We start from the raw sequence: 13,507 nt of genomic DNA on the forward strand, positions 1-13,507 counted from the left end.
CCCAAGTGTGGCTGTTTGTGGGCATGTGAGGAAGTAAACAGCAAATGGAGGAGCTCTCTTTCTTTAAAAAATAGATTGTGAAAAGTAAAATAAAAACTGCTCTTTATATTGGTGGTAGACAAACTTCATTGGATGGATCAACAGGTTTCCCTATGGGTTACAATGAACAATTTGGAAATTATTTTATATGGAATCTTAAAAGATCCAGCAAATAGTATGAGGTTTGGCTTGAAGTAATACAAATCAATCTCAAGGAAAATAATACATTATATAACTAAAGTATTAGTAATAAACAAGCTTTCTAAAACAAAAATTAAAAGACCTCCAGTATTTTCACAAACCAGCATGTTCAATTGTTGGAATGGAACAGTAATTAGAAGTACTCTTGATCTCTGGGAATAATCAATCTCTTCACACAATGAAACATAAAACAATCAAGAACTGATTTGTTCTGCAGACTGTTATAAATGTAACAAGCCATAAGGGAGACTGTCTAGTGTCCTAGAACCATGACAAGCAGAGAGAGCAGACAAAGATGTTTTTTGTCTAGAGGAATTAAGAGATTTTTCAGAATTCATGTCCTCAACTTATCAAATTATTGTCCAATTCTTTGGTTATTTATTGAGACTATAAATAGAAACTTATTAGACTGCAAGATACAAAGAAAAATGGAAATTCCAGCATTTCACATTCCCATTAGAGATACTTGACGACTAACATTTTCTGGGATACAAGTAAGCAGATGATTTTAAAATGTTTCTTCGTGGTTTTATTATGTTTTATCTTAAAATTTTACACTGTTTTATAAAAATATCCCTTATGCTTTGTTCAAAGGAGAAAGAAGTAATTCTTTAATCCAAAGAAAATCTTTCATTGCAGCATTAATATGATCCATCTGTCCTTTAAGGTAGACACAGAAGGAAACAACATACTGTGTATTCCTCCAACACTTTTTCCTTTGTCTTTGATCATATTTGTAGCTCATTTACTTCCTAAAAATGAATATAAAAATAAAAACCCTCCAGAATGCATGGTGCACCATCAGATAACTGACTGTGACAATATGTTAGAAGGTATAATCCAGGAGGGTATATAATACAATTCAAACATACCTGCAGTCTTGGATGAGCATAGAACTCATTTAAAAAGTCCATAAGTAAGTCAATCTTCAGTGAGCTGACACACAGAACAACATGCTTTTCAGTCTGAGCTCTATGTCGGCTATAGTTCCCACCTGACTTTTGCCTCTCCATCCACAAGTAGGCCAGCTGTTCAAACTGTAAGGAATTTTCCACATGTAAATGAACAACGCCATATGTAAACATGAAGACTCCATGCACTTCATCTACTGCTTGTCAGCACACTCAACTTTGGATGAGATTCACAGAGATTCAAAGTCTCCACCTTCTCTCCAGGGAGAGACATCACCCACGATTCTGCAGAGGCAGCAGAAGCTTCTACAGTCACATGATGTTGCTGTCATATCCTAACAGGCCATGAAAAATGTTGTGACTCTGCTTTTCATGTCCAGTTCAGTTGACACAGTATGTTACGCACCAAGCGAAAGAGGAAAGACACATGAACATTTCTCTACAAAGTCTGCCCTTGTCAATGCACAGTCACACTCCAGCTGAACAGTGGTGGGTTCCCAAGGGTCATGAGGGTAGCAAGGGAAGAGAGGCGGGAAGGAAGTAAAAGGTGATTGGATAGGAAAGGGGAATGCACGTCTTTCACCTCTTAAAGCCCCGCAGGGTAGCCAAAGTTGTGTAATGGATAATGCAAGTTTAATTCACATTTACCAAGTTTCGTTTCTGATCTGCCCACCTATAGGTATCCAGGCTCATCAGAGGAAACATGCCAAGCACCTAGTTATTTTTACTTATGTTTTGTATTTCTGTGTCTTTAAAACTCCAATATTTACTCTCTTCATATGTAATACTTATAACTATGTTCAAATTTTGCAAGGTTTACCAACACAGTTAATCAATATATACACAAAGCTGTTTATTTATTTTCAAGAACTAAGAGAAATCAGTCCTTCATCAATTTAGTTTCTTGATCAACCTGATGAAGAAACATATTTATACATATATATGCTAATGTATCCTATATTGAAAATAATTTTGAAGAACTGCAACAAGATGCAAGCTATCAGCTGTAATTGTTGTGCCAAAAAGGAAAAAAAAAAAGTTTTCAATAAAATGTGAAAAGGTATATCTGAAGTAATTCAAAGAATTGACTAATTATAATGACATCACGTGTTACTATCCTGCTGTTTATAAAGCTGAAAGTAATTGTTTACCTGTATAGGGAGAACCACCAGAGCCACACAGATCATAGCAACAACAAAAAGCTTGGAGGACCACGTTTCAGGAGTGACATCCCCAAAGCCCACAGTCGAAAACGTCACGATGCAGAAATACAGTGAGTCAAAAAGATTCAATTTCTTTCCGATTCGTTCCAAATGCTGGATTCCACAAATACTGAAGAGGAGAAAATGCATCAAAGTTAAAACTTTTGAAGTGAACAAACTGCTGTTCATTATTGTACTACTGAACATCAAGGCCCCTTTCCATAAAACAATTAAAACAGTGTGCTTCAACATTTTAAAACATTTCTTCCCATGACAGGGTAACTTTCAAGGTAATGTTTTCCCTGCATTAAGAAGAAATAATCTTATTTTTACTGATCGCTATCCCAAGGAAGGTAGCAAAAGTATTCTGGAGTGACAGGTGAAAGGCATAGGCTCCGTTTCTGACAGGACACTCATAAGAAGGAAACAGAGATCAGAAGGACAAGGAGAAATACTTCACACGTATCCATGTGTAGCAAGAGGCCTGAGTTAACAATTCTCATGTGCTATAGTTTGAACGATGCCCCTGCAAACCTGTTTGCAATTTAAATGTTGTAGGAACAGGAAGAAGTACTGAGGTCAGAATAGCTAATACCAGTTTGGCAGGAGTGTGTTTGCCCCCTGCCACCTCTGTGCTCTCTCCGTTTGCCCTTCTTGCCTCATGGAGAATGATAGTAACAAGGCCTTGCACAGATGCTGGGACCTTGCCCTTGGCCATTGCAGTCTCCCGAACGTAATCCAATCAGCGTGCCCCTTGTGTTCTCCAGCCTCAGACAATGTGTTACAGCAGCACGAAATGGACTAATGCATCAAGGGACTCTCACCGGGGAACCATCATCATGTAAGAAAGCAACATACAAACTATTACACAATGTTCCTAATTCAGAATTATTAAAATGAAATTAGAGATAGCACTGTTTGATGGAAGGATAAAAAATAAAAACCAAAAACAGAGTTAAGAGTGAGATACAGAAATAGAGCCTGGCGCAGTAGCCTAGCAGCTAAAGTCCTTGGCTTGCTCACCTAAGATCCCATATGGGTGCCAGTTCTAATCCTAGCAGCCCCACTTCCTGTCCAGCTCCCTGCCTGTGGCCTGGGAAAGCAGTGAGGACGGCCCAAAGCTTTGGGACCCTGCACCCGTGTGGAGACTCAAAAGAAGCTCCTTTGGATTGGAGCAGCTCCGGCCATTCTTCCTCTCTCTTCTCCTTTTTATATATCTGCCTTTCCAATAAAAATAGAAAATAAAATCTTAAAAGAAAAAGATACAGAAATATGTCATATATTTTGGAGAGAGAAAGGAGTGTTGTAACCTAAAAACCAGTGTACAACTGCTATGGTCAAAATGTCTCTGCTCCACCCAAACTTCATGTTGCAACTCAAATCCCAATAATACAGTGTCATCAGGTGGGACATGATCAATCACAAATGATATTAGCAAAATGACATAAGGGCTCAGGGGAATCTGTGGGCCCTGTTTTGCACATCCCCTTTCTGCCACGTGAGGGTATATTAGAAGTCATCTTGGAAGGTTTTCCCCAGAGACTGAACTCAGGCTGCCTCAATCTTGGAGTTCTGTCTCTGCAGCTGAGGGAGACACCCTACTGGGTCGTGAACAGCAGGAGAGGTAAGCTAACGCAGGACTTCGCACTGCTCTGACACACATCTGGGAAGTGACTTTGCGGACTAAGTGGAGGCTGGAAAAGAATAGGAGCACATGCCCGGAGCAGCCCGGATGACCTGCAATGGAACGTTATCACAATTCTGGAAAGCACTCAGAAATCAGCAGAGATCCAGAGCCTTCTTAATGACTTAGAGTCATCATCAGAATGTTGGCAGAAATATGGATAGAAAAGGCCATTCTGATGAGTTATTAGGAAAAAACGAGAAATATTTTGTTGGGAAAGAGAGGAAATGCCATCCTTGTTACAAAGAGGCAGAACTTGGCAGAATTATGTCCATGTTCTAGTACTTACTGGAAAGCAGAATTTAAGGGTGATGAACTAGACTATTTGGCAGAATAAGTCTCTAAACATAAAACCCCAGGTGCTGCATGGCATCTCTCGACTATAAAAAGGATGAGAAAAGAGACAGAGGCTAATGACAGAATTTACGAACCAAGCAAACCAAAGCCTGAAAGTTTGGAAAATTTGAGGCTTGGCAAGACTTTGTGCAACAAAAATCCTGTTCAACAGCAACATCTAGAGTGTGATCAACTGCCCCTTTGATACAGAGCCGAGCAGATGACATCCATTTTAACAAGTGCAGGACAATCCTGAATGACTTTCATGGAGGATCAAGGCTGCCATCCCCGGTCCAGAGTACAGACTCTACGGCAGAGGGGCTCCAAGGGATTTCAGATCTGTTCCCTAGAGCTGCCTCAATGCTCTACTCCCTGCATTCTCACAAAGCACCCTCAGCCACCCCAGTGTGGCTAAAGAGGAACCAGAACAGCTCAAGCAGGCCCAGAGGTAGCATCAGCCGCTACTTTAGGTGGGGCACAGGCGGTAAACATTAATGGTGAGCACACAGGGCTGAGTTAGGTTTCAGCTATTTCCACTCGGAGGTCACAGGGTGCCTTGGGGTCCCAGGAAGAAAACTGCCACAGAATTGAGAACTCCACCCAGAATACCCACCATGGCATAGCTGGCAGCTGGGACTACACACTGGGGTGAAGCCATATATGACATTTTATAATAGGAGAGTTATCAGTGTGCAAGGCCAGCCTGGGAGGACTAGAGGCATCAGAGTGAAACCCATAATGTCTGCTCTCTGGGCATTGCTGTATGGTGAGGCTTCCCACGGCCTTGGTGCCAACCCCTCCCTGCTTAAAGCTCTGAAGTAGGACAGAAGATCAAAGAAAATTATTCTCAAACTTAAGGAATTAATATTGTTTGCTCCTATCGGTGATGGAACAAGACATTAGGGCTGTTGCAATGGAACAAAGGCTTTATGTGACAAAGACATGATTCTGTTGAGGTAAGAGACAGATGCTATTCTCTGAACGCTTGTATCCCTCCTGAATTCACACTGAGACCTAAATGCACAAATGCAACATTTCTCAGAAGCGAAGCCACAGGGAGATGATTAAGTCAGAGGATATAGCTTCATGAATAGCAACAGCTATGTTATCAGAGGGCCAGAAAGGGACAGGCATCAGGTCTGTCAATTAAGATGTCCACCTTGTGTGTCAGAGTTCCTGGGTTCTGCACCCGCCTCTGGCTCCTGACTCCAGCTTCCTTCCAATGCAGGCCCTGATGGAAAGCAACTGTCCCTGTAGTAGATGAGTTCCCACCACCTAGGAGACCTGACCTGCCTTCCTGAGTCGGCTTCAGCACTACCCACTCCCAGGTGTTGTATGTATTGGGAATGTGGTCCAGTAGGTGGAAGCCAGTCTCTTCAGTCCTCCTGAAATGTTGAAAAATACAGAAGCATTTTAAAAAATGGTTCAAGATCGATAACTAGCCAAGCTCCTTCTTGCTTGTCTGCCTTCCATCACTGCAGGGACATGGCAAGAAGCAGCCATTTCCGAAGCAGGGAACAGGTCCTCGCAGGCATCCTGAGCATCCCACATTTCAGATTAAGAAGCAAAACTTGGTTTCTTATAAATCACCCAGTTTCAACTGGTTTACTAAAGTAGCAGAAATGGACAGAAGAGTACTACTCTCCAGCCAAATAAATAGAAAGAAGCTAAGAACTGATATGTGACAACACAGATATACTGCCAAAACATGCTCAGTGAAAGGAGCCAGATTCCAAAGGCTCCTGACATGATTCTGTTTATGTGAAATACCCAAGGAAGACAGAAAACAGATGAGCGGTTGCGTGGCCCTGATGGTGGGAATGTGCGATGGAAATGTTCTAAATCGGCACCGAGGAGATGGCTGCACATCTCCATAATATATTTAAAATGGTCTGAATTTACACTTAAAATGAGTGAATTTTATGGCATGTAAATTATGCTGCCACTTCTGTGAAGCTGTCAAAAATTAGTTTATACTTCTGGACACTAACAGTAGCTTCTGTGCACAACATTCAGACAACCCAACATGACAACGATAAAGAAATAAAGGGATATGCAATGTCACCTCTAGGTACTCCTTTTCCAATCTGTAAGGAAAATTTCCCCATTTATCTAAATTAAAAGTCCTAGACATCTGATTGTCATAATTTCCTTTGAATGTCAAGGATCTAGTGGTGAAATGGTAGCAGAGGAACACAGACCAAGGACTAAAGAAAGGCTGCTTTGTATTTTTTTTTACTTCTGAAGTAGCAGCTGTTTTCTGTTTTTTATTTTACTTTATGTCTCCAAAATTGGTCACTGAATTTGCCCTTGGTTTTTGCTATGGAATTCTGCATAAGCCACCAGATAAGCATATGCAAACCAATGAGCTGACTCACGTAAATATAATTACTAAGCGTCCCTTATGCAGTATTGCCAAGGTAACAATCAAACGATTCAGATGAAACTTACTACAAGGTCTGATGATAATAGGTATTTCTGTAGGAGCAGTGTTTTTTTTTTTTTTTCAGTAACATACACATCCCATCAAGATGTGAAACCCATGTCTGTGAACTGGACTTGTCCTTAGGGTGTCCAGATTAGTAACAACAGTGGCTGCAATTGTAGATTCAAGGTATTAAGAGACTTTTCAGCTGATTTTCTCACTTCTTTTGAAATGCTGAGACTCCGATTCTGACAGCAAGCTTGCTACCATCCTGGAAGGCTGAGAGGACGCAAAGAGATCATGCTGCCCACTAGACAGTTAACACCAATTTCCAGACATGAGACTGGGGCAACCTTGGATTAATCAGTCCCTGTGAGGCCATAGATGAGCAAAGTTGAAAAAGTAATCAAAAGTAAAATCATCAGAATAACTGTCTTGGTTATCAACCACAGAAATATGTGAAATTAAACTCTACTGTGTTAAACCTCAAAATCTCCAGGTAGCCTGTTACTTAGCAGAGAGCTAAGGTAAGTTTACTCTATCATCTACATCCAATCTGTTTTTTTTTTCTTTTGTTTTTGTCTCATATCTGCCCATCACTTCCTATACATTTCTTAAATTGTCACAATGGATAACCCTGTCCATTCCTGAGCTCAGTACACCGCACTGGTAATCACATCAAAAATAGTACTGACATTGGCAACTTACTACTCAAACTAAGTCCTTGTGACCCAAAGTCCTAATGTCCAGCAAGTTCCAGCAAGATCAATGCCACCAACAACCTAGCTAGCTATTTAGGACACCTAGTGTCTCTCTAATCCTGGAGACTGCTTATACCAGAAGTGGGAGAAAAGTTGTACAAGCAGTGGTGCAACCCCAGCACAGAATCACAGGAGGTAGAGAAAGGTGAGCCAGCAACTGGGGCTTAGGAGTGCACGGGAGAAGTCTAACATAAAAGAGCTCAGAAGTGGAACTTACTGGCGGGCTTGACACAAGTGACTGCAAACAAACAATGGAGTACCAGCCACCATATGTAAAATTGAATTGGAGACCAGTGGGGGACACTGCTTAGAAACCAGCCCTAAGGAGAAGAATCTGCTAACCGAAAGTACAATGACCAAGAGTAGAAGAAGAGACAGAGGCACAATGAATATTACTGAAGACTCCCGTGCTGAAAAAACAAAAGCCTTTGCCAAAATTGGAGTTAACTGAGAAATGCATCAAGGAATTGGGGGATAAAGAATTCAAAACACTTGTTATAAAGCTTCTTATCAACAAGAAGCACATGGAGAAATTTAAGGAATACGTCACAGAAGAAATAGCAACACTGAAACATAATCAAGCGGAATTATTGGAAATGATCACAATAGAACAAATTAAAATTTCAATGGAAAATCTCAATAATAAAATGAAGGAGGCAGAAGACAGGATCTCAAAATTGAAGGATAATTCTTATCATCATGTGAAAACAATCAAAAAAGCTGGAAGCAGAGATGGGTAAAGCTAAAAAAAAAACCCAAATATTCCAGAATTAAGGGGCATTATTAAAAAGCCAAACATATTCCGTTTCAGAAGGTACAGAAAGAGAAACTGGGTTTAAAAATGTATTTAATGAAATAACAAAGGAAAATTTCCCTAATCTGGAGAAAGAATTGGAAAATATTCAGGAGAGGCACAGAACTCCCAACAGTGCTGACCAAAAGCAATCTTCACCATCTTCACCATGACACATGATCATCAAGCTCTCTTCAATTGAACATAAAGAAAAGATTCTCAGATGTGCACATGAAAAAAACCAACTCACATATAAAGGAATGCCAATTAAACTAACAAGAAACCTCTCAAAGGAAACTCTAGAGGCCAGAAGAAAATGGAGTGACATATTCCAAATTCTAAGAGCAAAAAAAAAAAAAAAAAATGGCACAGAATAACTTAGCCAGCAAAGCTCTCCTCTGTCCTTGAAAATAAAATAAGATTCTTCCACAATAAAGAAAAAAGAATAAGCCTGTTCCAAACCTGCCCTACAAATGATACTTAAGGATATTGTCCTGACACAGAAAAGGAATAGCACCCACCAAAACCAAAGGCAAATATAAAGAACATCCCAGTAAAATAACAACAGAAAACTAAATCAATGAACAACTCATTGCTAAATGACAAGACCAAATTACCACCCATTCATATTAACCCTGAATGCGAAAGACTTAAACCCATTGATCAAACATCATAGGTTAGTAGACCAGATTTCAAAAAGGAAACTCATCTATTTGTTGCCTACAGGAGACACATCTCACCAACAAAGATCAGCAGAAATTATATCTTATGCATTTTGATGTTTTTGTTTTTAGTTTCATTTCTTCAAAGAACTTTTTCTTTTTCATTAAATTCTTCATGGCTCATAGATCATTCTATGAGTAGCATCATTCTGTTCAGGAAATTTTTTTATTTTCTTTTACATTTCTTCAGTGACACATTAGTCATTCAGTAGCATGTTATTTAACTTCATGGCATTGTAAATTTCTTTTTATTTTCTCTTCTAATTGTTGATTTTGTTTTGTGGCGATTCATTTAAGGATATGTATAGTTACTGTGTAATGGAGACTAACATATCCAGTGGTATGTTGTTTAACTTCATGGCGTTGTAAAATTCTGCTTTTTTTTTTTCCTGTTGTTGATCTTATTTTGTGATTTTTCACCCTGTGGGATGTACAGTGACAGTATGGCTGATACTGTCATGTCCAGATGTGAGAATACAGTATCCTGTGCATCCATTTCCGGATCAAGGATGGATTCCCAGTGAAACTGTTGGATGTGTCATGACAATGGGATGTTGGACACTTTGCCATTATCCATTCCCACAATGATGAACTTCGACTGTGTGTGAGGAACTATACTGTTCTAATGATAGGGAAACTCAGTGGGGTAGGAGGTCCCAGGAAAGGGTATGGAAAACCCCAGGGCCTATGGAACTGTATTATAAAATGATAATAAAATTTAAAAATTTTTAAACTTTACAAATTTTTCTTTTCATATGACTACAATTAATCCGGGCAGCCTCTCCTGTTTTCCTGGGCTACCCAGGTGTCAAGATCCAACACAAGATAAAGCTACAAAGAAGGGTTCACAATGATCCCAGTCCCGTGCTCCTATTCAGCGTTGAGTGTTGTTAGGGCGTCTTAGTTCCCAGGAGTGCTCATTATTAGTCCTTCCAATCCATGAATATGCAGTATCTTCATGTATCGTTTTATCCTTCTCCTCCTCCCTTCTCCTTTTGTCAATGTTCTTTAGTTTTCAATGTAGAAATCTTACAACTCCCTGGTTAAATTTACTCCTAAGTATTTTTATGCTACTATAAATAGAATCATTTTCTTAGCTGGTTCTTTTGGATAATTTGCTATTAGGTTACAGACCCAAAACTGAGCTTTATATTTTGGTTTTGTAAGCTGCAATGTTACTGAATGTATTAATTCTATTAATCACTTTAATAGACTTACTATGGTAAGTCTTACTAATGACACAAGATTGTGTCATTATCAAAGACAGCAGAGACAAGTTCATATTTTCCTTTCCTATACTTACATGCTTGTAGTTTCTTCACAAATTGCTCTGGCTGGGGCTTGCAGGAGTATATGGTGCTGTAAATTTTTTGTTTTAACTTTATTCCTGTTGTTGACTTTGTTTCGTGACTTCTCATTTAAAGGAATGTACAATAACAGCATAATAGAAACTATCATATCCAGATGTGAAGATACAATGCAGTATGCATCTCTACTTCCACATCAAAGATGGACTCCCAATGCAACAGTTGGATATATCTTGACAATAGGATGCTAGAGGTTTTGCTATTGTCCATGCCTGCAATGATGAGCTTATGACTGTTACTGAAAGACTACACTATTGTAATAGAATGGCAGAAATCAATTGGTGGGAAGGTATTTGGGAGGAGGTATGGGAAATCCCAAAGCCTATGGAATTCTACCATAAAATTAAAACTAAGAGAGAGAGAAAAAAAAAAAAACACGTAAGAGTGGGCATGTTCCTGATCTTAGAGAAAAAAATTTAAACTCTTTACCACTGAACGTAAAATAGCGATGAGGGTTTTTTTGTTTGTTTGTTTTTAAGATTTATTTTAATTTTTATTTTAAAGGCATATTTACAAAGAGAGCAGGAAACACACACACACACACACACACACACACACACACACACACACACACACACACACACACACACACACACACACACAGATCTTCCATGTACTGATTCCTAAAAATGGTTGCAACAGCCAGAGTAGAGCTAATCCAGAGCCAGGAGCCAGAAGCTTCTTCCAAGTCTCCCACTTGGTTGCAAGGGCCCAAGAACTTGAGCCATAGTTAGCTGCTTTCCCAGGACTTCAGCAGGGAGCTGGAGCAGCCTGGACAAGAGTGCCCATATGGGATGCTGGTGTCACTGGTGGAGGCCTAGCCTATCTGTCAAGTGCAGGCCCCAGAATTTTTTTATGGATGGCCTTTATTTTGCTAAGATTAGTTACAGGTTCAGATGGCTTAATCTCTGTCCCCAAAATGTTAATCTCAAATGAGACTTAGTTCAAAAGAAATAAACTTCCAAGTAGACTAGAGATGTAAATTTTAGTGATGAATTGGACTGCATGGAGATTATGGTTAATAATAATGTACTGTGTATTTAATAAATGATTAAATAGGATTTTAACGTTATCATCACAAGCTGGAAACACAGTACTAATTATTAACAATACAATTCTGTACATGTTGAAGCATTTTAAGGGGAAATTCTCATATTAAGTATACCACACATATATACGCATATACACACAAATTATGGCCATGACTGATATGTTTAAGACCTTGATTAGTGTTGTGGGTATACATACATGTAAACACATCAAAATACATACATAAATGCATTATAACTCAATCAAGACTACAGATTAAAAAGGTCAATTCATTATTGTACAGGGTTGCAGATTTTTCACATAGCCTTTAAATTAATACATTTGAAATAGTAAAGTAAATCAGGCTGTGCCATCCCTAGTAAGTATAAAATTTTTTGTTAGAAAAACAAAGAATATTCTAAATGAATAATGTGGAAATATGAAATGTATTTTGCTGGTCTATTGAAATTTATTTTCTTTGTAAAATGTTTTTCATTTACCAAAGTGAATACTATTAACACATAAAAGAGATTCATTGTAATCAGTTAAAATCAACTTATTTCTTGTAAATTAAATCTTACATTGAAATTAGAAAAAGAATTAATGATGTTGTTTTAGAAAATAAGTAAGTGGGGTGGGTGTGTGGGCTGGGGGCTGAGAGAATGGTTAGTTAAACCCACAAGTCAGAATGCCTGGGCTCCATCAAAGCTGCAGCCCCTCACCCTAACTCTCTCAGTGCAGACACCCAAGGCAGCAGGAATGGTTCACTCTACTGTGGAACCTTTGATGTACAATGCTGGTCTGAATTCCCAGCTCCCAGCTTCAGCCTCTGCTGAGCTCTGCTCACTGCGGGGATCTGGCAAGTGACCCAGTAGGCGACACCTCTCCTTCCCTATCTCTGTCTATTGTCTATTCTCACTTCTTCAATAAACAAACAAGGTCTTAAAAAATAAAAATAGATTTTAAAAATCATCTTGGTATAATCAGTAATATTTTATTATCTTGTTCTCACCAAATTTACATTTTTTGTGACTAGACTGCCACTAAATAACATATAATATAAAATGTACATATAACTTGATATATAGTGTAATTTTAAAAGATTGAATAAGCTACTTGCATTTATCATTGTAAGAAAATTATTACTTCAGTGTCCTTTATTCAAACACTTTTAATTCAGTGATTCATACAGTTTTAAACACAAATATCACATTATGTTCAATTTATCTATTTTGCTTAGTTAATATGCCTAGGTGCTGCTCAGATTCACTTAAAAGTGATTGATTTTGAAATGGAAAGCTGCAAATGGATGTCACTTTCTAAATTTATCTATTTCAAAAACACTTATAAATTTAAATAATAAAAATGATTTATATAAATCAATGAGTGCTTTAAATTTTAACTAGGTATTTCATAATGAAAAAGGTTACCTAATATTTTAAGTTAGTCACATTTATCTATATAAATTAAGAATATCCAAAGCATTGCACTGACTATCAAATACAGATATAAATAAGAAAAGCTTTTTCACCCTCGTGTCCATGAAATAATCCTGACATTCTAATGGAAGTGATTATGACCTTGACTTTCAATAGCAGTAAATCAATAAGCAATGTTTGAACTTTGGCTTAATGCTAAATTGGTTAAATGATTTAAGCTCTTTAAACTTTATGTTCCTCAACTGAAATGTAAAAATCATGACATTATCTTCTTTATCAACTGTGAGAATCAGAGGAGCAATGCTGCATGAAAGGTCTACCATGCATTCCGTTATAATTTTGTAATTTATTTTCAAATCAGCAGGAGAGAAACAGAAGCATAAAATGAATCGGCTGTATACAGTCATGTTACAAAGACTGATTTCTATTTGATGGAAAATAAACGTTACTCTTAAAAATAGGGTCAAAGATTACTGCGGAAGAGTGGCGATGAGAAAATAAAGTGTCTATTTCTCTTTCCTGTGGATTTGTTAACAAGATTTCCTATGGCTGGAATATCATTTATGAATTAATGAGTAGTGCTGATCTCGTTCAATCT

General features: G+C 38.2%; 1 protein-coding gene across 3 annotated transcripts in view; it reads right to left on the reverse strand.

Moving 5' to 3' along the window:
- Positions 1 to 13,507, reverse strand: part of KCNT2 (potassium sodium-activated channel subfamily T member 2) — a 336,723-nt gene that overhangs the window by 163,643 nt on the left and 159,573 nt on the right. For all 3 annotated transcript variants that reach the window (XM_040985195.1, XM_040985194.1, XM_040985193.1), the window contains exons 9-10: positions 2,303 to 2,483; positions 1,113 to 1,277 (exon numbers count right to left, since the gene is read on the reverse strand). In XM_040985195.1, coding sequence (XP_040841129.1) covers positions 1,113 to 1,277; positions 2,303 to 2,483 — 346 coding nt within the window. The remainder of the gene's footprint in view (positions 1 to 1,112; positions 1,278 to 2,302; positions 2,484 to 13,507) is intronic.

Source organism: Ochotona curzoniae, unplaced genomic scaffold, assembly GCF_017591425.1.
Source record: "Ochotona curzoniae isolate NIBS_2020 unplaced genomic scaffold, NIBS_Ocur_1.0 contig_430, whole genome shotgun sequence".
NCBI lineage: Eukaryota > Metazoa > Chordata > Mammalia > Lagomorpha > Ochotonidae > Ochotona > Ochotona curzoniae.